At 48.6% G+C, this 27,220-nt stretch overlaps 1 protein-coding gene across 1 annotated transcript in view; it reads left to right on the forward strand.

The window, feature by feature from the left end:
* The window catches only part of STAB2 (stabilin 2), a 159,808-nt gene that overhangs the window by 71,062 nt on the left and 61,526 nt on the right, over positions 1 to 27,220 (forward strand). Inside the window, exons 25-39 of the mRNA XM_055118350.1 lie at positions 1 to 125; positions 1,051 to 1,146; positions 4,150 to 4,245; positions 6,456 to 6,503; positions 8,881 to 9,017; positions 9,644 to 9,758; positions 10,290 to 10,367; positions 12,726 to 12,824; positions 12,913 to 13,020; positions 16,233 to 16,364; positions 17,044 to 17,172; positions 18,684 to 18,740; positions 21,952 to 22,047; positions 23,517 to 23,712; positions 26,073 to 26,168. The exon at positions 1 to 125 is cut by the window's left edge and continues 14 nt beyond it. Of these exons, the coding sequence (XP_054974325.1) occupies positions 1 to 125; positions 1,051 to 1,146; positions 4,150 to 4,245; positions 6,456 to 6,503; positions 8,881 to 9,017; positions 9,644 to 9,758; positions 10,290 to 10,367; positions 12,726 to 12,824; positions 12,913 to 13,020; positions 16,233 to 16,364; positions 17,044 to 17,172; positions 18,684 to 18,740; positions 21,952 to 22,047; positions 23,517 to 23,712; positions 26,073 to 26,168 (1,608 nt within the window). The remainder of the gene's footprint in view (positions 126 to 1,050; positions 1,147 to 4,149; positions 4,246 to 6,455; positions 6,504 to 8,880; positions 9,018 to 9,643; positions 9,759 to 10,289; positions 10,368 to 12,725; positions 12,825 to 12,912; positions 13,021 to 16,232; positions 16,365 to 17,043; positions 17,173 to 18,683; positions 18,741 to 21,951; positions 22,048 to 23,516; positions 23,713 to 26,072; positions 26,169 to 27,220) is intronic.

The raw sequence follows: 27,220 nt of genomic DNA on the forward strand, positions 1-27,220 counted from the left end.
CCTGTGTGTGCCAGCAGGGCTGGACCGGGGACGGGAGGGACTGCTCCGAGATCAACGAGTGCCTGCTGCCGACCAAGGGCGGCTGCCACCCCAATGCCACCTGTCTGTATGTGGGCCCCGGGCAGGTAGGTAGAATGCGGCCAAGAGTAAGAGTGGGGGCTGAGGGGGCTCCTACAGCAGCCTCCTACCCCGATAGCCCAGGCTCAGAGGCCCCTCGGGTGTAGCTTCTGGCTGTTCATTCATCGTCGCCCGCAGGAAACATGGGCTCGTGCCACTGTAACCTGTGATGTAGGTGCTGACTTCGAGGTGGAGGGAGAAAGATTGTTTCCTAGTACTGTATAAAAAGAATTAAGCAGACTATATCCAGGACAGCTTCAGAGTAACTGCGGGACCCGATATTGTATATGCACTAACCCTCGTTACCCTTATCTTAAAAGACAAACCTAGGGTCAAAGAGATGGCATGGAGGTGAGCTGCTGGCCTGTGGCAGCTGGCCCCAATTCAATCCCCAGCACCGCATATGGTCCCTGAGCACCTCCAGAGGTAACTGCTGAGCACAGAGCCAGGAGGAGCCCCTGAGCACTGCCAGATGTGGCAAAATAATAATAATAATAATAAGCAAACAAATAGATAAAGGTAGTGCTGTATTCAGATGTACTCATGCAGAGAATTGACCTGTTCTAAATTACATGAGGTACTTCTCAAACTAGCCATGGCCCTGTGCTACATAACCTTTCCCTCCTACATGAAGGGGACCAACCCTTGCCTTGGGATGCTCTTGGCGGTCTACATTCTCTCCGAGATGCTCTTTAATCCTTGAGGGTAAGGAACCCAAAAAGGAAAATACTGAGAAACTGTCCATTTGGGGAAGGTGTGGTGGAACGTGGAGGCCAGCCACCGTGCAATTCCAAGTGTAAGGAGCAAAAGATGCAAACACAGTTCTCAAAGGGTTGGACAGATTTCCATAGCTCACTTCCCAGCACTGCCTGTGAGCAGGGCAGGGGAGTCTGTTGCTCTCAGTAATCTGCTTGATTGTGCTTGGAATTGCAGCATGAGTGTGAGTGCAAGAAAGGATTTCAAGGCAATGGGATTGACTGTGCGCCAGTAACCTCATGCTTGGAACAAGCCGAGATGTGCCATCCTCTGGTGAGTTTTTTTTTAATCCTTCATTTTTAAAAAGTACTTGAGAGAGAAAGAAGCCTAAATTATTTATCCCCTGGACTTATTAACAAACTTAATCTCTTACTCCCAAAAGGCATCCCTAACCAGAATGTATTTATTGCAACTTTCACTCCACCCCAAAGTTAGGAAGAGCCAACATATGAATAACAAGACAGGCTTCCTGGTTAAATGCGAATTTCAAATAAATAACAAAGAATCCATTTGTGTAAGCACGTCCCAGATATTTGCTAAGGGATAATTTATATTAAAAATCATTTCTAATTTATCTAAAGTTGATATTTTAGTTGGTTTCTAGTCTTTTATTTGCATTTTCATTTTGTTTATGCTCCTACTTGACTGAATGTCATCCTAGAACTTGCCCGGGAGTAATGGTGAAAATGCCCATTGAGAGTACAGGGTAATGCGTCTAAATTATGGAACAGTAGGTGGAGATGTTGGAACTGGCCCTGCTGATGTTCTCAAAAGAACAAACTAAGCACCCGCCACCAGAAGCGATGAGTTCACCACAGTGATTTTGATTACAAGTAATGGAGTCCATACCAATCAACCTGACTAATCAACATCAAGGAATGTGTTAGACCCTCCCAGGGACAGCTCCTGGAAGCTTTAAATAGGAAATCCAATGAGATTCTCAAGGGCCTCAGAGTCTAAAGACCCGGGCCCAAGGCAGTGTCTCAGCCCCTCACCTGTGTAGTCTCTCATCTCGCTCATTTCAATGCATTCGCCTTCTCTTTGCCTCTGCCTCTGTCCCTTTTTCCTAAATTGTAAAGTTTCTCTCTAAATCTGGGGAGTACTCCAAACCCCATATTTAAAGCAAAGTCACAACTGGCTGGATGCTTTGCTCTAGTCTTCCAAGAAAGGACCATTTTATTTTTTAGAAAAGTCATGTGGTTGGGGCTGGAGTGATAGCACAGCGGGTAGGGCGTTTGCCTTGTGTGCTGCTGACCCGGGTTCGATTCCCAGCATCCCATATGGTCCCCTGAGCATGGCCAGAGGTAATTCCTGAGTGCAGAGCCAGGAGTGACCCCTGAGCATCTCTGGGTGTGACCCAAAATGAAAAGAAAGAAAGAAAGAAAGAAAGAAAGAAAGAAAGAAAGAAGGAAGGAAGGAAGGAAGGAAGGAAGGAAGGAAGGAAGGAAGGAAGGAAGGAAGGAAGGAAGGAAGGAAGGAAGGAAGGAAGGAAGGAAGGAAGGAAGGGGAGAAAGGAAGAAAGAGAGAAAGAAAGAAAGAGAGAAAGAAAGAAAGAAAGAAAGAAAGAAAGAAAGAAAGAAAGAAAGAAAGAAAGAAAGAAAGAAAGAAAGAAAGAAAGAAAGGAAGAAAGAAAGAGAAGAAAGGAAGGAAGAAAGAGAGAAGAAAGAAAGAAAGAAAGAAAGAAAGAAAGAAAGAAAGAAAGAAAGAAAGAAAGAAAGAAGAAAGAAGAAGGAAGGAAGGAAGGAAGGAAGGAAGGAAGGAAGGAAGGAAGGAAGGAAGGAAGGAAGGAAGAGAGAAGAGAGAAAGAAAGAAAGAAAGAAAGAAAGAAAGAAAGAAAGAAAGAAAGAAAGAAAGAAAGAAAGAAAGAAAGAAAGAAAGAAAGAAAGAAAGAAAGAAAGAAAGAAAGAAAGAAAGAAAGAAAGAAAGAAAGAAAGAAAGAAAGAAAGAGAAAGTCACGTGGTCTTTACCTCTGGGGATTACTTTGCATATGTGTGCTAATACAAATTTAGACCCAAGTTGACCTCATCGGGTGTTACCCCATGGACGTTGACAATGGAAGCAATGATGACCTTCCATGTAGTGTATTAGCTCTGGACTGAAAAGCAGGGGAAGAAAATTTTCTCTTCTGTATAAACGAGGAAAACTGTGTGAAGTTCCCTTGTTGACCTCAGCAGAAGAACTAAGCTGTTAGTATTAATCCAGATTCAAAGGATTATCTGAATCTTGGTTTGTGTAGGCTTGTGAGCTACATGCAATATTAACTGAATGAGGTAGCTTGTACAGTTCCATAATGCACGTAGGCTCTCCCCACCCTTTCAACATCCATTAGCTAACGAACTTTATAAACTGGCGTTGAAACATTGCAGCAATGTTTTGTTGCCCCAATTTTATAAACTTTTACAGGGCAGTACATGTTACTTTTCAGAGACAAACCAAAGGTCAATTTCTCAAGGTTATTGCTGCTGGCTGTAGCGGCATATGATGGAGGATTTTTTGTATACAAATTTACATTTATACATTTATATTACAAAGGTAATACAAATTTTGTATACAAATTTACAAATTTACATTTATATTACAAAGGTAATAGATGAAAAATCAGATTGCAAATCCTTGTTTACCAAGGTTTTGGTCCACACTGTGTAGGATAAGTTAAACTTAAACTGCATTCTATTAACTGGTATGAATGTATTTCTGTAAGCATAGTTGCATTGAAATAAAGTTTTAAAAAGCCAAAGAGAAAAAAAATAAATCAAGCAAAGTCATCCTCCCAGCCGGCAATGCCCTCTATCTTAAGGGTGCCTTTCTCCTAAGCCAAACCAAGCCCTGATGTCACCGATAGGAGACTTTATTGCAGCTTCCATGTCATCCCAAACAGTGAAAGAACCAATTCAGGGTAACCCGATAAAATGCAAGATACCAGCTAAAACTGAATTTCACACACACCCTGAATCATTTTCCCCAGATATTGCCTAGATGCATTTATATCCTAAAACTGATCCATCGTTGATCTGAAATTCAAGTGCAGCGGTGTGCCCTGGTCTACTGTCTCGGGTCCAGAAGAAAACAGGATTTAACTGTGATTCGATTCAATCTGTGGCAAACACTCAGACGTGTCTGTCGTGGCTCCGTGGTGTCTGCAAGTGACTGCCACCTAATGCCAGCCCCCAGTGGGCAGCTGTCCTCTCTGACGGGCTCTGACATTCCCCGGATGAAACTGGAACGGGGCTCTCTGGTTAGGGATGAAGACCCCTTTCAACCCCTTCCTTTTGTCAGGCATCCTGTCAGCGGGCGCCTTCTGGCGTCTGGAGCTGTGTCTGTCAAGAGGGCTATGAAGGGGACGGCCTTCTGTGCTACGGAGACGCCGCCGAGGTAAGTCAGCCCCCACACGGGAGCACCGAGATCAGCTCTACAAAGAGTCCCTGGGGCTGGGCTGCCTTTAAAATGCTCTCTCGGGGGCCGGAGTGATAGTACAGCAGGGAGGGTATTTGCCTTGCACACAGCCGACCCAGGTTCGATCCCTGGCATCTCATATGGTCCTCCAAGCACCACCAGGAGTAATTCCTGAGTGCAGAGCCAGGAACAAACCCTGAGCATGCCAGGTGTCCCCCCAAAATAAAACACAAAATAATAATAATAATAATAATAATAATAATAATAATCACGATCACGAAATCTCGTTAATCATCGATTTCTGGAGCGGGCTCAGTAATCTCTCCATTCCTCCTCTCTCTGAGATCTTAGAAGTCTCTCTCGACTCAGCCCTCCCAATGATGTTGCACTGGAGGCTCTTTCAGGGTCAGGGGAATGAGATCCAGCTTGTTACTGGATTTAGCATATGAATACACCATGGGAAGCTTGCAAGGCTGTCCCATGTGGGCAGGAAACTCTCAGAAGCCTGCCAGTTTCTCCCAGATGGAGAAGTAGGCTACAAGATGTCGCTCGGCCGCAAAGCATGCTTCTGGAAGCTCGCTTTTAAGGTCTCTGGATGTTGGCCATTGATGGGATTACACACACCTGGGTTCCTCTGCTGGTACCTTCATGCATGAGGCCTGTCCGAACGTGTGGAGAGGGGCCTCAAGCATGGCTATGGCTAGGTTCCAGTAGTCTTCAGCCGCTGGGAGCTCTGCTCGGGGTGGGGAGGGAAGCTGGAGCCCATCCCCTCCGAGGGGCCCCGGGGAAGACAGCCAGGTGTGCGGGCAAGAGACTCACTTATAATAATAATAATAATTATTATTATTATTAATAATAATAATGTATATTTGACCCAAGGAGGCTGCTCCTTGCAGATGGGCTCTGCTCTGGGCAGGATGTGGCTGACTTCTCTTTAGGTTAGGTCCCGCCTGTGGTCTGAGCGGAATGCTCCCTCCTTTCCTGCTTTCTACCTCTTTCCACTCCCAATTTCCCCCAATGAACAGCCCCACTGGCCTCTGCAGGCTCCCTGAGTCCTTCTGTCTGGATTGTGTAGCTCCTATGGGTGCCCAGAGTACCCTGCTCTTAGCCTTCTCCAGGGTGAGGGTGTGTGTGCATATGCTGGTGTGTGTGTGCGTGTGCGCGTGTGTGCGTGTGTGTGTGTGTGTGTGTGTGTGTGTGTGGCTAAGATTTCCCAAGAGTGGATTTCACACCTGGGTCTGTTTTAAGCTTTATAAAAGTGTTAACTCCTCTCATTCTCCCATCAAACCTGTGAGTCGGAGCTTTCATCATCCCCATGTAACAAAGGAGAATGTGGAGGCCCAGAGAAGTCCCTTGTTTCGGGAAACTGGCCAAACTTTAAGAAAAACCACCAAAGTGGGGTTGGAGTGATAGCACAGCGGGTAGGGCATTTGCCTTGCATGCGGCCGACCCGAGTTCGATTCCCAGCATCCCATATGGTCCCCTGAGCGCAGAGCCAGGAGTAACCCCTGTGCATCGCCAGGTGTGACCCAGAAAGCAAAAAAAGAGGAAAAAAAACCCAAAGTTTGCTCTGTGCTCTGAGATTCCTCTCATTCTTGCCTCAGCGAAAAGAGGCCGACAGGTTACTAAGTTCTGAGACCCTTCACAAGGCTGAGTGGCTGAGTGGTTGACTCCTGGCAAGCCCATTCTCCTCGGGAATTGCTCTAGGGGCTAAAATCTATGGCTTTATTTGTAGTCTCTTGAGTTGTTTTTTGGTTTTTTGTTTGGGGGCCCACCCCCAGCTGCGATCTGGAGTCATTCCTTGGAGAGGCTGGGTGATTAAACCACGGAGGGCTGTGTACCAGTCAAGTACTAGCCTCAGCCCCTGTAGTATGTCTCCAGCACCATAAATAATTCTTGATATAAAAGGCAGGGTCAGCCACCCCCTTAGCATGAAAGATGAAAAAAAAAAAGTGGAGAAAGAAAATGCATTTAAAGAACAGCTCTTACCACAAGAAAATGTTCCTCATTCATGCCGGGCATTCATGAGGCTGGCAATGCAAATGTTCCCAGCCAGCCGCCCACCCCTCTCCGCCCCCCAGGAGCTAAGCACCCGCTCCCCAGAAATACACCATGATTATATGTCTCATTGTTCCTTCTCTTGTGTTCTCTCTCCATGCTCCCTCCTGCCTGGGAACCATCTGAATAAGGAGTTGCTATTTCTCTCCGAGGCAGCTCAATTTAACCAGTGGATAAATGTGAGTACCTTTGTTGGAACGGAGGGTGGGAACATGGATCATTTTAGAAATTGGGGATGCGTGTGTCATAGAAAAATGGAAACACGGCTGGCGAGGAGGGAGAGCCCGTGTCCTGAGTAGGGGTTCTAAACTCTGACATCTTAGAAGCACGGGAAACACATCTTCCTGCCTACCTCTGACCCCAGCCAGTTGGATTGATTGAAGGTTTTCCCTAGGGAATCCAAATTTTTTTTTTGAGGTTTCCAGGTGATTCTAACTGGAAACCTCAGCTAAAAACTTCTGATCAAGGCAAAATTGGGGTGAACAGCTTCTCAACCGCTGCAAATTTAGAGACATGGCTTCTTCATCCCAGACATCTCTTAAAGTTCCAACGTCATTTATCCTTATTTTTTTTATTTGGTTTTCTGCTTATTTGTTTGTTTGTTTGTTTATTGGAACATACCTGGCGGTGATCTTAGCTCTGCACTTAGGGATCATTCTTGGTGGGCTCAGAAAACCATATGAAGTGCTGGGGATCGAACCTGGGTCAGCCATGGGCAAGGCAAATGCCCTACCCACTGTACTACTGCTCCAGCCCCTAGATTTGGGATGTACAGTTGCAACCTGGTTTTCTTTGTATGTGCTGAACTCTCATCTATAGAGCATAGGGCCTTTTCCTTTCCCTGCAGGAGTCCTGCAACAAAGACTCCAACCTCCACCCTTCTCACTTTTCTGGGTCTCTGCTCTCTTGGCCTGGGTGGACAGTCCACCCAACCAGCACTGCGACTCGTGCTCCTTTCATCAGACACATGCTCCCATAGGTCCTGGTCGTTGTTAGCACCGACTGCAGGACAGCCCCCTTTGCTTCTGTGTGGGACCTTGCAGACCCCACTTGAGAGAAGAGCAGACACTGTCCTATGTGTCCTGATTTACACAGAGACCAAACCCACATGCCCACCCATGCCCAGTGATGGACTGGACCCAGCTCAGCCGAGCTCCTGTGGTCCTCTGGATTTGGGATGTCCAGTTGCAACCTGGGATTGTTTGGATGTGCTTAGCTCTCGGCCCAGCACAGTACAAAGGACGTTTTCCTTTCCTGATTTTCCCCCAACCCCACTTTCCCACCAACCAAAATTTATGTTGGTATCTAAAATCAACCACGTACAGAGCCTTTGCTCCCCTCAAATCAGCAAGTGCTCCAGTGCGAGGCTTTTGTGTTTCTCCTTCTGGAGAGCTGGCTGTAAAACCTAAGCATGCGCTGGCTCTGATCTAGGTAAGAATGAAACGTGGGTGAGTGAGGTTTAGTCTCAGGCTTCCGGTCTTCCTCCCACACTGAAACTGCTCCTGAGGTGATTCCCCAACAGACTCACTTTGGAAACATCCCCAAAGTGTCAAACCAGGTTTCACTTTAAAAGCAAACACTGGGGGCTGGAGCGATAGCACAGTGGGTAGGGCGTTTGCCTTGCACGCGGCCGACCCGGGTTCGATTCCCAGCATCCCATATGGTCCCCTGAGCACCGCCAGGAGTAATTCCTGAGTGCAGAGCCAGGAGTAACCCCTGTGCACAGCTGGGTGTGACCCAAAAAGCCAAAAAAAAAAAAAAGCAAACACTGGGATACTTACACAGCTGTGGCCATAAGGTAAGGAACAATCAACAAGTACCTTTAATGTCAAGCATTCATGATAATCTCCTCTCCTAGCAGGGCATTTCCTGCCTGAGCACACACACAGCAAGTTAGGGGGAAATTAAGGACACTGGTGGAGGGAGGAGGACACTGGTGGGGGATCAGAGCTGGACCACTGTAATCCTTAAACAACCCTATTATGAAAAACTTTGTAAATCACAGTGTCTTACTAAGAATAAAAATATCAAAAATAAAAAATAATTACAATTTTTTAAAAAGTGTCAAGCATCGGGCTGGAGCAATAGCACAGCGGGTAGGGCGTTTGCCTTGCACGCGGCCAACCCGGGTTCGATTCCCAGCATCCCATATGGTCCCCTGAGCACTGCCAGGAGTAATTCCTGAGTGTAAAGCCAGGAGTAACCCCTGTGCATCGCCAGATGTGACCCCAAAAAAAGCAAAAAAAAAAAGTGTCAAGCATCTCTATACAGACTCCCAATTCTCTCGAGACTATGCTCTGACTCTTCATCTGGACTAGAGGGCAAATGACTGATAGTGATTCAGAGGGTGGCCCAGTGGGGAAAATGTGCCTTTCAACAAGGCTCACACATTGGGATAAGAAAAATCAGCTTCAGAAATGAATCGGAAGCCGTGGCCCCTCCCCAGCCCCAAAAAGGATCCCTAGGACCTTCCCATCATGCGTAAAATCTTATCCCAGGGGTCAGCCCTGCCGTGCCCTCGCCTGAGTCCAGCTCTCTTTCCCTTCCCTGGCTCAGAACGCATCTCTCCAGAGTCTGCTGTCTGCCACCTCCAACCTCACCGTCCTTGTGCCTTCCCAGCAAGCCATTAAGGACATGGACCAAGACGAGAAGGACTTTTGGCTGTCCAAGAGCAATATTCCAACTCTTATAAAGTAGGTCATATGTGCTTGCTTCTGTATGAGAGCTTTCTGGCTTCGGTGTGGTCCAGAAAAAACAAAACAACCATCCTCTTTAATCCCCTGAAACTGAGCACATTCTAGGATGTTTGAGGCGGTAATGGTTGACACTACTGACCATCAGCTCTGTGCCAAGCGTGCCGGTAGCTGCTTTACAGATAACTCAGTTAACCTTCCCCAAAACCCTGGGAGATAAACAACATGGTCCCATTTTACAGATGTAGAAACTGGGGCACAGAGCAATTAATGTTTGACCCTGGAAAGCTCTAGCCATGGTTCACTTTGCTATCACACTGGACAGGCTGGACCATCAAGTTTGTGTGCTAGTATGTTAAATTGACTTGGTGAATTGGGGGCCAGGGAGAACTTCCTGAGAGTTGAAAATTAATTTACTTACTGATAATTTTAAAAATAGATTTACACTTACTGAAAGAATCTGGGGTTTGTTTAATGAGGCCCACAAGTGGCAAGAAACACAAGTTGTAGTGCTGGCCTTACCCGGAGGTTCCATGGCTGGTAACTGCAGAACCAAGTGTGTTGAAGATTCAACGGTTCAGCCTTACGCAGGGATCTCTCAAGGTCCTTGTGGACTGTTGTTCCAGGCACCATATGCTCCCAGGCATGTACGGAGTGACCGACCTGATGACTCTGTCCTCGACTGATATGCTGGCAACGTCTTTGCAGGGCAACTTCCTCCACTTGGCTAAAGCAGACGGGGTAAGGGGGCATCGTGAAGGGCCTACTCAGCACTCGACAAACTCTGGGCTACTGTAGTGAGCTTCAGACGCTGCTTTTAAGGAAAAAGATAATAATGTGGCATAGAATCAATGATCCAAGTGCCTTGTACCATACCGTCATGAAATGAAAGTGTTTCATACGTGTGTGTGTGTGTGTGTGTGTGTGTGTGTGTGTGTGTGTGTGATGTCTAACAGGTCACAAGTCAAAGCTATTTTATGGTTCCAAAGATGAAGTTTTGTGCTGCTCAAAAATGCAGAATCCCAGGGCTAGAGTGATAGCACAGCGGGTAGGGCGTTTGCCTTGCACTCGGCCAACCCAGATTCGATTCCCAGCATCCCATATGGTCCCCAGAGCACTGCCAGGAGTAATTCCTGAGTGCAGAGCCAGGAGTAGCCCCTGTGCATTGCCAGGTGTGACCCAAAAAGAAAAAAAAATGCAGAATCCCAGAGGGGTGCCCGTCCCTCTGTGGAAACTTCGGTCCTCTTTACCCCCTGTGCTTTGCTCCTGCAGAATATCACGCTGGACGGGGCTTCCATCATTGATGGTGATAATGCAGCCACCAACGGAGTGATTCACATCATCAACAAGGTCCGAACTCTTCTCGCTTGGCAATTTATTTTCCTGTACATTCACTTTTGGGGTGCGGTCAGGAGGACAATACTTAGCCCTAATAGCAAAGTAGCACATACTGTGCTTGGTTACTTTAATTGTATTTTTATTTCGTTTTACTTTTACTTTAAAGCTATTTTGAGACTCGACCAAGGTATACTCAGACTTTACTCGATTTCCTTAGCCTGGGCTCTGCCAGGTGGCCTTGAGCCTGTGTGTCCACACACGTTCTAGTTCTTAGTTGTGGGAACTCCTCTAAGGACTTCTGAGCACTCGGTGGCATTAGGAGTGAATTAGGAGAGATCGAATCAAGAGCTTGAAAGAAGGTGTACCATTCCCTCAGCGTTATTGTCTCTAGCAAGATAGAATGGGGACAGCCTATGGGAGAGAGAGAGAAAAGTATGGCATTTTCCATTTTCATTTTTTCTAAGGTGTAATTCAATAGCATTCAAAGGTAAAAAGTGAGAAGGAGGGACGCTTAATGGATTTTTAGGTTATCCTGTAATTTCCTGATGCTATATTAAGATTTTTATTTAAAATCAAAATTGGGGCCTACAGGGAACATTTTAAAGGTGGAAGAGTTAAAAAGAATGGACTAATTGCATTGCATTATATCCAAAATCATTCTCAATAGACACTCATTTCTTAAAATTTAACTTGCAGGAAAGGTCAACTATTTCTATTCAGGAAAAAAAATTAGAGCCTACTTAAAAAGACTCCTGGGTGTATTATTTTGCAAAAATTTTGCTTGCAGTTCACTTGCACTACCAAAAGGCATTAACACCAAGAGAAATAACATTTTTCACTAAAGATTTTTGGCTTAATGATCACTTGCAAGGAACTATGTGGGGTTATGACTTCATACAATACAAAATAACACTCATTATTCATTATTGAGGATATTTTTCTTTCCAGTTCTGGCTATTCAAAGCATTAATAGATCTTTTTTTAAAAGCATAAAACGTCCTCTCTTCTCATTTACATTTTGCTTTACACAACCTCACTTCCTAAAGGAGATAATAAAGGCCCCTCTTGGTTAAGTAGGTGGAGGGAGGCTCTCATGAAGTCAGAGATGGACGACCTCCCGCCATTCCGCTGTTCTTCCCGGACCCTGGCAGTCACATCCAGGAACTGTCTCTGGCACCATAGAAACTCATTAGCAAACCATGATCCAGAGACTCGCAAATAAATAAGAGAGACACAAGCTTCAGAGATGTCCCAGACCCCAAAGTCACCATCCAGTTAAAAATTTAACTCCAGCTGCATCACCTTATTTAACATCTTAGAATTTCTGGATCGCATGGCCGCATTTGCAACCACACAACATTTCATTCTCCATACCACTGATGTGTCACTGATGTACCAGGAGTACCAGACATTAGATAGGATGCAACCAATCTCAATTAAAAAAAAAATCTTAGCACACAAGGCTCAACCTGTAACAACATGTCAGCAATCGTTTTTATAAGGGCTCGATGGCTGAGGATGAGATACAAAATCTTCATACACTTTCTTCTAAGAAAACTTTTATGGACTATTTTTAGAGAATTACTCATAGCAAACAAGACAAAATAAATCATTCAGGGCCTGCTGTTGGGGTAGGGGTGGGTGGGGGTTGGGAAAATTCAAAATAATGGTGGTGGGTAAGATGTAATGGTGGTGGGTTTGGTAATGGAATATTGAATGTAATAAATTATTGTGAACAACCTTATAAGAATAAAATTAATTTTTGTTTAAAAGTAGGTGGAGAGGGGGCTGGAGTGATAGCACAGAGAGTAGGGCATTTGCCTTGCACGCAGCCGACCCAGGTTCAATTCCCAGCATCCCATATGGTCCCCTGAGCACTGCCAGGAGTAATTCCTGAGTGCAGAGCCAGGAGTAACCCCTGTGCATCGCCAAGTGTGACCCAAAAAAAAAAGTAGGTGTAGAGAAGAAATATGTGAACACAGAAGATTGATAGGTGGGTGTCAACAGATTTAAGTTCTTTGTTTAGCTTCTAATCGCACTGGTTCCCTTTTCCCCTGGGCCCTGGATCCTTCAGGCATCCTCATCAGGGCCACCAAGAACAGCTGTACCGGATGTGTCCTGGGTAAAAGTACTTGGCCCAGAGAAAGAGGGGAAACTGAATGCAGCCCGTTCACTCCCCAACCCATGTGCTCTTCTTCATATTACAATCTAGCAGAGAAAAAAGTACCTTGTTTTGAATGAATGTGGTCTTCTATCTGGACTTGGGTGTGCCTCGGAGCTGTCTACTGTTACACAGTATAAACCTACCTACTAGAGAGCAGCGCGTCCTACCGACATATGCTAACAGCATTGGGGGGCCTCCTTTCCCAGGTTCTGGTTCCCCAAAGAGGCTTAAGTGACTCCTTACCAAACCTGCTCTCGAGGCTGGAGCAGATGCCTGACTACTCCATCTTCCGCGGCTACATCGTGGCAAGTACCTTGCTCTTGGTCTCGCCCCCCTATGCCTGGGCTCCCTGCAAGCAGAAATCTCACGCCCCCTTGTCTCCTTCCATCACAGCAATATAATCTAGCAAGCGCCATCGAGGCAGCAGATACTTACACCGTGTTTGCACCCAACAATGATGCTATTGAGAACTACATCCGGGAGAAGAAGATTGCCACGCTAGTAAGTAGTAGCGGGAGCAATAACCAAGCTAATTCTTTTCTGGAGATTCAGATACCCAACTTTTTTCAGTCAATCATGTGTCTTTCACTCTTTCGGCAAACCTTCTCCTCATATCCAGACACTTAGGAAATCATGCGGAAACTCTTCACACTCAGACCCCCACCCACTCACCCACCCCACCCCCCATGCCAGAAGCGCCTGCATATTTCACTCAAACCCTGGAAGCACTTGGTGGGCCCAGATGCACAATGGTTCAGGCAACCAGGAGCTCGGGAGTTGGGGGCTGCTCACAGCAACGCTTCTCATGCCCTGGCCTCATCCATGGCAACAGCCAGATGCCAACAATAGGGTCTAAAGTGGGTGGGGCAGCTCTGTCTTCCTCCTGCTCTCTCCCTCTCTATGGTCATCTGGGACTGAACTGGCAAAATTGGCCAATGGATTTTCTGTACTATGAAAAGCTTCAATCCTGCCGATGCCTGGCACAAAACTCCTGGTCAAATTCCCCTTTCTTGCAGGACCAAGATTCATTATTTGCACAGACTAAAAAGAGTAGCACGTCAGTCCAGTGAGCATTCTTCTCCATTCAGAGTCTGCATCCTGGGCAATATTCTGTGCCTGCTCCAAGCAATCAATCAGGCAGTCCCATAGCCTTTCTGCTTCTCCAAAGAGCTATCAATATTTTAAGTTTCAAACTCAACCCCAGTTAAGCAAAGAAATAAACACCCTGCCCCTTGTAATAATCAACATAGTGACTTGCATTTCAAATGAAATCTTCTTCCCCCTGCTGTTGCATACTGGGGTTCTCCCAGGAAAGAAACTCAGAAATTCAAAGTGCTTGAATCAACCAGGGTTGATTCAAGACAGAGACAGACCTGCAGCAGAGGGAACATCCTAGGATGAAATGCTACCTGGGTATCACTGTGAGAGCTGGAGCAATAGTACAGCAGGCAGGGCACTTGTCTTGCACATAGCCAACCTGGGTTTGATCCCTGGCACCTCAAACGGTCTCCGAGTCCACCAGGAGTGATCCATGAGCTCAGAACTGGGGGGTAAAACCCTGACCACCACCAGGTGTGGCCCCCAAACCCAAAAAAAAACAACCAAACCAAAACAAAGTTAAGAGAATAATTGAAAGATCCGAAAGGAGAGGCGGTTGGAGTAACCACTACAACAGGGAAGCTTCCAGCTTCCTAAAGGCTGAAGCGCCATGGGATAAGGTTGGGGTCAACAAAACAGACGACTGTAGAGGCAGAGCCTCACAGTGCCATCCCTCAAATCACAGAAGAGGGGTGCTATTCAGATGGTGTCTCTGAGCTCGGAGGAGGTCCCACACCCAGACCTCCAGGGAGAGCACAGCTGGGTGCTGGTGTCTTGGGGTGAGGAGGGCACAGTTAAGCTGGTCTTCGAGTGACTGAGTGAAGAGTGAGGAGAAACTGATGCCCACATTCAACCACCACCGCCAAAGAGATCAAGTCCAGCTGGCTGGTGCCGTAGGATGAGCAAGCGAACAGAAGAGGAAGTCACTGCAGCCCTTCTGCCCCAGCTGGCCTCGGAGTCTTTCTCCGTCCGGCAGAGCCCAAAGGAGACAGCCTGAGGTGGGCGTCAGGCTCTCACTGAGAGTCCTGTTGCCCTCCTTCCAGTTAAGACTGTATTTCTTTCCTGGTTGAGTGAATTTCGTTCCAGGCTCCTTACATTGGAGACTGAGATGGGAAAGAAGAGGCACTGTGAGGGCAGGACTGTTCTCTCTCCCGAGACAGCAGGGCACTCTCTGGGGAAAACTGACAGAATGCGCTCACCCGGTCTCTCTCAGTCTAGCGCTCTCGCTCCTTTCAGCCTTCGCACTTTCTATCTCTACCTCTCACTTTCTCTGTCTCACTTTCTGTCTTGCTTTCTCTTTCTCTCACCTCCTGCCTCACTTTCTCTGTCTCATGTTCTCCTCTCTGTGTCTCACTTTCTCTCTGGCTCACTTTCCCTTTTATCTCATTTTCTTTGCCTCACTCTCTGTCTCAGATTCTCTGCGTCACTTCCGCTTTCTGTCTCACTTTCTCCTTCTCTCTGTCTTTCGTTCTCTCTCTGACTCAGTCTCTCTTTGTCTCTGTCTCCGTCTGCCTGTCTCCCCTGCCCTATCCCTGCTGGGCTCTGAGTCCTCTATCTTCCTGGATTCACTCACTTCCTCCTTCCTGAACCGAGCAGAGAGCTTCTCCGTCCTTCTGGGGAGCCAGCCAGGACAAGTCCTCTCAGACACCCTCTGTATGGCTCCATCCCACATCCGGCCCACAGGCCCCACTCATTCTCTGGTCCCAACTCACCACCACACAATAATAGGCCTCCTCACAGCCCCATGGCTTAGCCTGCCCAGAGGCCCTGGCACAGACACAAGTGTCTATGTGATCCCTGAGTGCCCCAGGCCACCCTATCTGCAGGATTCTGGGTCAAGCTTTTGAGACATTCTGTTACATTCCTCTCAGGCCTTCTGGTTTTTTGTTTTTTGTTTTGTTTTGTTGGTTTTGTTTTTGTTTTTTTTTTTTTTTTGCTTTTTGGGTCACACCCAGCGATGCTCAGGGGTCATTCCTGGCTCTGCACTCAGGAATGACCCCTGGCCATGCTCAGGGGACCATATGGGATGCTGGGAATCGAACCTGGGTCGGCCGCGTGCAAGGCAAATGCCCTACCCACTGTGCTATCACTCCAGCCCCTCTCTCAGGCCTTCTGAAGTAGAAGATGGGCTGGGCTGAGGCTCTTCACAGCAGTGCTCACCAAAGAAAGCAATTTTTTTTTTGGCTTTTATGGGGGTCACACCTGGTGATGCTTGGGGCTTACTCCTGTCTCTGCACTCAGAAATTACTCCTGGCAGTGCTCAGAGGACCACATGGGATACTGGAGATCAAACCTGGGTTGGCCACATGCAAGGCAAACGCCCTATCCACTGCCCTGTAGGCTCCGGCCCCAAGAAATCATCCTTAACATCCTTCCAGTTTGGGTTTCAGGGTCCCAGAGTGAGTTCTTCACCAGCCTGTGTTGGAAAACTTGCCAATTCCCCTGCTAGCACCGAATATCTTTGTGTCCCAATGCTTGAATCAAAACCTTCTGGCTCATCAAGCCGTTGCTCCTGTAAGTCCCCCAGTGTCCGCTTGTGACATTGGGGCCGCTGGTTAAGTGATGACAGGTGGACTGTCCTCAACCTAGCTTGACTCTGGCTCTGTGTTGCTCAGGAAGAGGCCACCCTCAGGTACCACGTGATCTTGGAGGAGAAACTGCTAAAGAATGACCTCCACAACGGCATGCACCGGGGGACCATGCTGGGCTTCTCCTACCTCCTTGGCTTCTTCCTTCGTGACGACCAGGTGCGAGCCCTCTCCCTCTCCCTACATCCCGGGCATGAGTGGCCTGGCACCCACCAGCGGGCACGGCTTCCACACTGGAATAATTCCTCTGTCTGTCTGCCTTTCCCCTCATGGCGAAAACAGACATCCAGCCCCCTTCCACCTCCCTGTCACCAGCCTATGGCCATCAGGGCGAGTCCCTCACACGTATTGAAGTCCCTTGGCTATGCCACAGGCCACTTGCTAACCCGGCCACTAGGGACCTGGAGAAGGGACAGCGAGCCCCATCTTCCATGTCTGTGAGGGCAGCATCCACACCCCCACAGCCGCCGTTTACAGCCCAGCCCGAGTGAGCAGCTGCATTGCCAAAGGGAACTAAAATCCTGACCCCTAATCTCTCAAACAACCCGGAACCAATTCATGAAAGGGGTAGAGGAAGCTTACGGATCCTCTGGGACAATCTCTTCCTTTTTCAAAAAAAAAAAAAAGATACTGAGAGATATTGTGAGGACACACGGTCAAGGTCACGTGGTGCCCTGTGTAGGGTCCCACTCAGTGTCCCTCCCTGGCCTCGAAGGTGCTCCCTTGCAGTGGACACGGAGACCTGAGTGGCTTCCGAAAGACACCTGTCCTTCCCCGCAGTTCCTAGCCCCCTTCACAGCTGGACAGATAAAATTCGCATTAAGCCTCTTGTTCACAGCTCTACGTCAACGACGCTCCAATCAACTACACCAACGTAGCCACTGACAAGGGGGTGATCCATGGCTTGACGAAAGTGCTGGAAATTCAGAAGAATAGATGTGATAATAACGACACGACTATTGTACAAGTAAGTTCTAGCCAAGGCCGAAAAGGATGTCTTCATTTTTTTTTCCAAGTACTCTTTTATAATTTAGCTAAATGGGTAGCACTGTAGCATTGTCCTCCCGTTGTTCATCGATTCGCTCGAGCGGGCACCAGTAACGTCTTCATTGTGAGACTTGTTGTTACTGTTTTGAGCATATCGAATACGCCACGGGGAGCTTGCCAGGCTCTGCCGTAGCTAAATGGGTATTGAAATATTATTCTTAAAAACACAAGTGAGCATCTGGATGTGCAGAGGACATGTGGCCGGGGTTATACCAAGATGAGGAAGAAATGACCCTGGTCTTGTGCCTGAGAAAGGCTGCAGCGGGTGATGGGCCCAAAATCAGAATCCCTTCATCTTCTGCAATAGGGGGGGCTTGTGCCATGCCTGACCCTGGCACAGTGGGGTGGGGTCTGGAGCACCCAGGGCACGTGTTGTCCTGCTGGAGTGAGCCCATGGCCAGCAGGCAGCTTGGCAGTGGAGCACAGCCTTGCAGACGCGGGGCCTGGCTTCCATCGCCAGCACAAGACACACAAACTTAGATATGTGGAAATGAATGGTTCCAGCACCAGACAGTGCAGTAAAGGAGACTGTTCGCTTCCTGCGACTGTTCAGCAATGGGAACGACAGCTCATACTTTAGGCTGGAGAGAGAGAGCTAGGACAGCAGGCAGGACCCTGGCCTTGCATGCAGCCAACACAAGTTTCCATTCCCAGCTCTAGGCATGGTCCCTGACCACCACGACCACCACCCCCGCCCCCGCCACCCAGAAGTGGTAGTGCCGGAGCACAGAGGGCAGGAGTAAGCCCTGAGCACTGCTGGGTCAAGCCCCCAAATAATAACTAATACTTATGCGACCCTGTGCTAAGCACATCTGCATCATCCTTATTCTGCCCAGGGAACAGGCCAGAGAAGTGAGTCCCAGAGATGCTGGGGAGTCAGGCGTGTGAACTCTCCAGGGGTGTGGCAGGCACTCGTAGCAGGAGGCTGGCCAAGAGCTGGGCCCCTTAGTGACCCCCTGAGTAGGTCCAGCACTTCGGGCTCAGTTTTCCTTCCTCCTGCCTTAGGACCTGGCCCCCTGAGGGTTTCTGTCCTTTCCAGAAATAGCATGTCTATCAGTTTTCTCCATCCTGCCCCTCCAACGCGACATTACCCCAGAGATGCCACATCTTCTCTGGACCTGACCCACTTCTCTGCGGGTGTGCAAAAAAAGGAAGACTGTGGGTAAGAAGAGGATTTAAGCCAGACAAGCTCTACCACTCGTGAGGGGCCAGGGAAGGCCGCCTAGCAGTAAAGCACATGCCTCACGGGTGTGATGCCCCGGGCTTGGGCCTCCATACTTTAAGAGAGTGTGAGCATCAGAAGAACTGTGGAAGAAAGCAAAGGGGCCACAAGTACAAAATACACCCGGGGAGACACTGATGGAAATAGTTGCCACCTTCTTCTCCACTCCCGGTCCTCAAATGATCTCTTTACCTCTGTGTTTTGCCCAGGGAAAGTGTGGGAATTGTCTCCATACGCCCATCTGCCCTCTGGGAACAAAGCCACTCGTAAGTATTTCTTCTGCTTTATTTATTTATTTTTTTTGAAGTAAACAGATTTTATTCAGAGGTTTCTGAGGGAAGGAGGAAGGGATAAGTGGGAGAGAGAATAGTAAGAATAACGCGCTCAAGAGAGAACGCGGGCTTCTCCAAGGGTGGAGAGAGCTCTACACACATCCTAGCACTGGACACGAAAGCATGAAAGTACACATCTTAAAAGGGCAGATGTGGGTGACACATGTGCACGGGCACCACATGTGCTCAGCCACGTGGGCACAAGCAGCACATGGGCTTAGGCAGCATATGCGCCCTTTCTTCTGCTTTAATAAAATTAAAATCTCTAGAGTCCAGAGATCCAAATTAGCGAAGTAACTTTAAGTGGATTTCTACTTCACCTATTTAATTCCTTCCCTTGTTTATCATGTTATCTGCCTATGGTTTATATATCTTTCTAAAGTCTTAATGCCTGTGTTTTTTAAAACAAATTTCATTTCACAAAATTAATCTAAAAATTATTAATTTTATTAGTTAAAAAATTGGGAATGTGAGAAACAGCTCAAGTGGCTGAGTGCAGACTTGCATACCAGAGTCCTGGGCCTGGTCCCCAGTACCACATGGTCCCATTGAGCACCACCAGGAATGAACCCCCCGAGGACCCCGAAATAAAGAAAAGTTAGTTCTAGGGGGCTGAAGAGATAAGTCAATGGGCTGAACACACGGTTTTGCATGAGGAAGGTTCAGGTTTAATTCTTGGCACCTCATGGTTCTTTGAGCAACCCTCTAAGCACAAAGCCAGATGTGGCCTCCAAGTACTGTCAGAAATAAAGAAAGAACTTGGGGTTCATACACATCAAAACACAGGGCCACGCCCGACAACATTGGTGGGGGGGGATGGAGGCAATGTGGGCTGAGGGCCTAACCCTGTAAAAAACTAAGGCACGCTGAAGGGCATGTGCACTCTCGGGCTCTCCGGGCGTCTCTGTCTCACCACCCGTGTTCGGTGCTCTGGAACCGCTGGCTGTGTATGGACTGGGTCAGGACGGCCGTTGGCCAAGGACAGGCGAAGGAAGAATGAGGACCAAGCTGGTTGCTGATTGGTTTATTCAATCTTCCATCCTTCTCATCTGCAACACTCCCAGGTCCTCTCTCTGGATCTACTGCAGCCTCTCTGCCTTCTCTTGTCTCTTTCCTCCCTCTTTCTCTCTCCCCCTTGCCCCTAGGCTACACACAGCCAGGTAGCAAAATCAACATAAGAAAGCCCTTCCTGAGGGCCCAGTATTCCAAAACCCTTCCTGACTCTTAAGGTGTTTTTCTCCTCTCCTTATTCCAAACACTCATTAACATCTGAATACTAGTTATTTTTGTGTGGACATAGCAAGAGATACATTGAGGCTTGCAAGGCAGCTCTCCTGGCAACATCTTGCCACAGACTCAGACTACAGCACTCAGGCCAGATTAATCATTCCTCACCCTAGCAGGGTCCAAATCTAGTTATCACTGATTGGATCATGACAACATTTGTCCATGACCAAGCTCTTAACTTATAGTTAAGCATTAGGCACCTTGGCCAGGCCCATCTCGATGCCAGGGTAGCACACAACTCACCGCTTGCCCTGGGTCCGTCTAGTCCCTCATCGGGACCCTGCTTTTGGGGGTGCTAGGAAGTAAGGACAGCTGAGGCTTAGGTTGAGAGAACAGATGCCCAGGAGGAAAATATCATGTAGAGTCAAATGACTCCCAGGTTACAAAAGCATAGCATTTGCTAAGTCTTCCTGTGTCCATACAAAAAAGGACATAGCTCTGAATAAACTATGCAAAGGAATCAAGGGGAAGAGAAAAACAATATTTACAAGTCAACAGAACACTAAGAAAGAAGCTACAAATGAACACAGAGGAATGGGAGCACTGTGAGGGGAGTAACCCAATAAACCTAAACTACCTGAGGCTATGTTATCCTACATAGCCCCATGCTTCCCAGGCCTTACAAACAACATTTTTTTTTTAACTTTTATTGAATCACTGTGTGATAGACCCTTACAAAGCTGTTCGTGATTGGGTTTCAGTCATACAGTGTTCCAACACCCATCCCTCCACCAGTGTACATTTCCCAGCACCAGTGTCCCCAGGCAAACAGTAGTTTCAAATAAACAGGTGGCAAACACGAGGGTGGTAAGCATGGTTTCAGAATAATTCCCAATCTCTGTTTCTTATCATTATTGTCTATAAAAAATATTTTTCTATAATGTAAAATTTTATTTCTACAAATAAAAGTTATTTACTTCCATGCATGTAGCTATTCACTGTTACTGTCATCTCATTGCTCATCGATTTGTGCAAGCGGGCACCAGTAACGTCTCTCATTGAGAGACTTATTGTTACTGTTTTTGGCATATCCAATATGCACGGGGAGCTTGCCAGGCTCTGCCATGCGGGCTTGATACTCTCAGTAGCTTGCTGGGCTCTCCGAGTGGGGCGGAGGAATCGAACTCGGGTTGACCGCGTGAAAGGCGAACACCCAACCGCTGTGCTATCGCTCCAGCCCATGCAGCTACTAAAAAGAGTAAAGTCCCATGCAACCTTCCTTATCATAATAGTAATATATATGATGACAGCATCAGTCCACTCATATTTAAACTCACATTCTAAGTCTTCTCAAACAAGTGTATTCCTTTCTCCCACCAAGGCAGAATATAAATCCATAAGTAAATAGAAACCAAGGCTCAGGTCAATGTATAGTGCTGGGGAAAAAATTATTGGGGGAGGGGAGTAGGTAATTTGGCCATGCCTGGAGTTGCTCAAGCACTGCTCCCAACTCTGTGCTCAGGGATCCCTCCTGGCGATGCTCAGGAGACCAGATGTGGTGCTGGGGACTGAACGGAGGCCAGTATATTCAAGGCAAGTGCCTTAACCCTTGTTTTCTCTCCAGTCCCTGAAAAATACATTTTTATCCAAAGTATCTGCAATGCTTACTTACTAACTCTAAGCCTCTAGAGATTTTTTTTTTTTTAGTTTAGCCTAAAGGGACAATTATGTGGGTTTGCCACTTGGGGGCATGGAAGTTTTGTAGGGTTAGACCCTTTACATCGGCCTTGAGAAGCCAGCCCCCTCCTTTCCAGAACCTTCCAGCCTAAGGGGCAGCCCTTCTTCCCCTGCCTACTTGCTGTAGATCAGAAACCTTTGCCCCGACTGACGAACCGGTGTGATCCTGGATGTTTTGCAGGACAAAGAGAAGCACAAGTGTTTCTCCATCATATATTTCAATGGCAAGCGGTCGCCGGTCATCGGGTGCCGGGCCCGCTGTGTGAAGACCGTCATCGTGAGTCTCCGGCGGACACTACAGAGGCCCTGGGGAGCCTGAGTCCTGGGGGGACACTCTAAAGATGCTTTGCATTTTTGCTGCTGCCTCCTCCTCCTCCCCTTCCTTCTCTACCTCCTCCCCCTTCTCCCCTTCTCTCCCTTCTCTTCCTCCTCTTTCTTCTTTTCCTCCTCCTCCTCCCCTTCCTCCCCTTCCCTTCATCCTCTTCCTCCTCCTCCCCCTCGTACTCTTCTCTTCTTCCTCCTCCTCCTCCTCCTCTTCTTTCTCCTCCTCTGCCTCCTCCTCTTCCTCCTCCTCTTCTTCTTCCCTTCTCTTCCTCCTCTTCCTCCTCCTCCCCCTCCTACTCTTCTCTTCCTCCTCCTCCTCTTCCTTCTCCTCCTCCTCCTCCTCTTCCTCCCTTCTCTTCCTCCTCCTCCTCCTCTTCTTTCTCCTCCTCCTCCTCTTCCTCCCTTCTCTTCCTCCTCCTCCTCTTCCTTCTCCTTCTCCTCCTCCTCTTCCTCCCTTCTCTTCCTCCTCTTCCTCCTCCTCCCCCTCCTACTCTTCTCTTCCTCCTCCTCCTCTTCCTTCTCCTCCTCCTCCTCTTCCTCCCTTCTCTTCCTCCTCCTCCTCTTCCTTCTCCTCCTCCTCCTCTTCCTCCCTTCTCTTCCTCCTCTTCCTCCTCCTCCCCCTCCTACTCTTCTCTTCCTCCTCGTCTTCCTCTTCTTTCTCCTCCTCCTCCTTCTCCTCTTCCTCCTCCTCCTCCTCCACCTCCTTCTCCTCCTCCTTCCCTTCCTCCTCCTCCTCCTCTTCCTCCTCCTCCTCCTCTTCCCCTTCCTCCTCCTCCTCCTCCTCCCCTTCCTCCTCTTCCTCCTCTTCCTCCTCCTCCTCCTCCTCCTCCACCCTGCCGTTCACAAAGCAGTGAGAGCTAGGACTTCAGCTGGCAGCTCCTCTGCCTTAAGGTGCAGGGCCAGGGACAGTAGAGGGTTTTAGCACTTAGGATTCCGAAAAAAGAAGGTGGACACAGATCAGGCAGATGTGGCCAAACGCTAAGAGACTTGTTTCTGGAACACCACAGGCCTCAGCTGCTCTGGCCCCCACCTCCACCCCAGAGGAAGGAGCACGTGCAACACCCAGGGGCATGCCTGGTTTGGGCTGGAGGGGGCCTCTCGTCATCCTTGTCCCCCCGCCCCACCCTCCCCTGACTTCTCTTGCATTTTTCCTCCTCGCTTGCTTGCAGCCTCCCCTCTCTCGCTCCCTCTCCTCCCTCCTGGGCACGGCGTCCATCCGGCAGCTGGCAGCTCTGAAGACAGTGCTCAGAATCACCGAGTACTCACAGGGATTCTCTCCAGCCCCCCCGCCTCCCTTCCGGGTGGGGGTCAAGCCCCAGCACCCCTCTCCCCAGTGCAGACCCTTCCCCACCCAGCCAGGCTGGGCTCAGGTGTGGGGGGGCCTGCGGCCATGCCGATGGGAACCCCTGCTCTTGCTTCCAGACCAAAGAGTGCTGTGCCGGCTTCTTCGGCCCCGAGTGCCAGGCCTGCCCGGGGACCACCGGGAACGTTTGCTTCGGGAACGGGATCTGCCTGGATGGCATGAACGGCAGCGGCACGTGTGTGTGCGGAGACGGCTTCAATGGCACCGCCTGCGAGATGTGCTTCGAGGGCAAGTACGGCGTCCACTGCGACCAAGGTGGGCACCCTCTCCCACCCCGGCCAGCCAGGAGAATGGGGAGGGGGCCAGGGCTCCCCCAAACCAACAGGCCAGGCACCATCAGAGCTGTTTCGATGCCAGCTCACTATGCCACCTAACTCGGGAGCAGGTTCCAGCACCATGGTAGGAATGGAATGTAAGGGCCGGAAAGATAGTGCAGTGGGTGGCGCTCAGCCAACCCAGGTTCCATCTTTGGCATCCGGGATGGTCTCCTGAGCCTGCCAGGAGTGATCCCACCCTGAGTGCGAAGACAGAAGTAAGCCCTGGGCACCACCCAGTGTGGCCCCCAAACAAAACAAAATAAAAAGAATTGGAATACAAATCCCAGGGATGACAAGGATCCCGCCCTCACCCCACGGCTGTGTCCAGGTCAGTGTTTTCAAACATTCTCAGGCTTGAATATGACCCTTCTGCCTGCCCCACCCCCTCCATGGACATTCCACGGCCCAACTCCACTTCCCTGTGTGCCCTGCAACCTGGTGGGCACAGCTTCAGCTCTTCTGGATCTTAGTTCCCATGGATCTCAGTTCTGTGAATCTATCAATTCCAGTGGAACTCAGTTCCCAGGGTTCTCCGTTCTATGGATGGCAATTTCTGCGGATCTCAATTCCGTGGATCTCAATTCCCGTGGGTCTCGGTTCTGTAGCTCTCGTTTGACCCACCCAGGACCCTGGTGTGCCTGTGCATGATACCCATTTCACAGACAAGGCTAGGAAGACTGAGTTTGGAGTCTCCCCTCTCCACCCTATGCCCCACAGTTGCACAGCAAGAAAGGCAGAAGTGACATCCAAGTGTTTACCTGGCATCACTCAAAGGCTGGTGCTTAAATCATACTGTCCTTTACCTGAAGATCCACCCGCCGGTTCTTTCCCCACCCATCTCTTGCTTTTTGTTGTTTTCTCAAACTGCAGCCTCTGTTTGAGCCAGGTTACCCAGGGTCTCTCGTGCCCAGATGCACACATCTGTGCTGGGCCTTGGACTTCCTTTTTTTCCATCCCAGATACTCATCTAATCTAGGAGGAGAAAACAAAGCTATTTTTTGTTCATACCCTGGCTGGAGCGATAGCACAGCGGTAGGGCGTTTGCCTTTCATGCGGCTGACCTGGGTTCGATTCCTCTGCCCCTCTCGGAGAGCCCAGTAAGCTACCGAGAGTATTGCGCCCGCACAGCAGAGCCTGGCAAGCTACCCGTGGCGTATTGGATATGCCAAAAACCAGTAACAATAAGTCTCACAATGAGAGACATTACTGGCGCCCACTCGAACAAATCGTTGAGCAACGGAATGACAGTGACAGTGACAGTGGCCCTGGACCGAAAACCATGCATTTGACCTGGCTTGCATTGTTGTTGTCACATCAGCTTGCCCCAACTAGACGGAAATCAAGACATCATTGAATCAATATCGGTAGATCACGTGCTAAAGCACTGACTGAACATACCCAGGATTGCCAGACTCCAGGGAAGAATGATCTACTTCTTTTTTTTTTTTTTTGGTTAAAATATTTTTTAATAGGATCACCATGAGCTACAGTTACAAAGCTTTCATGTATGTGTTTCAGTTATACAATGATCAAACACTTATCCCTCCACCAGTGCACATTCCCCACCGCCAGTGCTCCCAGTATCCCTCCCCTATCTTATCCTATCCTTTCGCCTGCCTTTGTGCAGACAATTTCCCTCTTATTCTCTCTCTACTTATGGGCATTATGGTTTGCAATACAGATAATGAGAGACCATCATGTTCAGTCCTGGTTAAGATAAATTTTTAAAAGTCACTAGCTAGGGAAGAATGATCTACTTCTATTGGTGCAGGTAACTCTAATCCTGTGATTGCTGACTTGCAAGGGGGTTCCACTTAAAATGCTTTTTTAAAAAATGCTTAAAAAAAAAAGAGGGAGGACAACTTTCATGCTGTTTTCAAAGAGGTTCAGGAGTTACCTAGAGCAATCAGCATCTCAGCGGGGTTGGAAGAGGCAATACTCCTTCTCAGAACTTCTGCCCACCCTGTATCAAATGTGCTCCTTCTCAAGTCCTTTCTCGGGGACCAATCAGGGATGCATCCCAAAAGGTCGCATGCAGCCCTGCAACCCCAGATGACCTTAACGGGACTCTCTCTGCAAAGCTGCACAATCTAAGGCTGAGGTCCATGGCAAAGGGTGAGCTGATCCACGTGGTAGCCCCTGTGATGGGCTGCCTTGTGTCCCCAGCTCTCCCTCGGACCTCCAGGTAGTGGGGCTGGAGAATCAGGGCAGTGCCGGGAGACTGCAGTAAGGATAAGTGACGGGGTGTAGGCGCTCTCTCGGTCAGGAGTCTGACACTGGCCGCATGTCTCTGCACAGTGTGCTCCTGCGTCCACGGGCGATGCAGCCAGGGACCCTCGGGGGACGGCTCCTGCACGTGTGATGTGGGCTGGCGCGGAGTGAGCTGTGACCAAGGTAAGAGACAGTCCCTGGCCCCGCTCTGCCCGGCTTTAGGATCTGTTCTCAGCCTCCCCTCTCAGCAGCGGCTTTTTGGTTCTCTCTCCAAACTAGAAAAGACATCCTGACTTCTCCCTTTCGCAAAACAAGTCATCCCTACTTGCAGGGAAAGTTTGTAAGGTAAAAAAGAAGAAAGTGAGCGCAAAAAGAAAAAAAAAATATATATATATATATATATATGCATATGTATATGTATATGTATATATGGAAGGGATCATGATTGAAAATCTCTAGTTATCCTTCAGCCTTTGTCTGGACTCCAGGACTACAAGCATAAGCATTGAGGACCAAACTCTACATGGTTTTGTCACCTACTTTTTCGCTTCATAATACTGAAGTGAAAGTGCTCAGGGGTCACCCTTAGCAGTGCTCAGAAAACCATTCAGCACAGGGCGGTGGGGGAGGGGAGGAGTGTCAAACCTGGATCTCCTGTATACAAAATCTGGGGGTCAGCCCTTTGTCCTCACTCTCCAGCCCTCAATGTCATATTTTATTATACGACTACACATAGTTTTTGTGTGTTTGGCTGGTTGGTTTTGGTTTGGGGATGACGCAAAGTCATGCACGGGGCTTACTGCTGGCTCTGTGCTCAGGGATCACTCCTGGCAGTACTCGAGGGACCATACACGGTGCCAGGGATCACAGGCCAGCGATGGGGAAGGCAAGTGCCTTAACCCCTGCACTATCTCTCTGGATACTGCACCATGTGCTTTGAAACTGACCTTCTGGTAACTGTTAGCAATACTGCCAAGAACATCTCCGGTAGATTTCTGTCTTTGTCCTCATAATTCATTTGAGAAGATTCACCAAATTGGGGGTGCTCGGGCTGGAGTGATAGCACAGCGGGTAAAGCATTTGCCTTGCACGTGGCTGACCCGGGTTCAATCCCCAGTATCCTATATGGTCCCCTGAGCACCACCAGAAGCAATTCCTGAGTGCAGAGCCAGGAGTAACCCCTGTGCATCGCCGGGTGTGACCCAAAAAGAAAAAAAAACTGGGGGTGTTCATAT

Source organism: Sorex araneus, chromosome 10 (genome assembly GCF_027595985.1).
Source record: "Sorex araneus isolate mSorAra2 chromosome 10, mSorAra2.pri, whole genome shotgun sequence".
NCBI classification, from domain to species: Eukaryota; Metazoa; Chordata; class Mammalia; order Eulipotyphla; family Soricidae; genus Sorex; species Sorex araneus.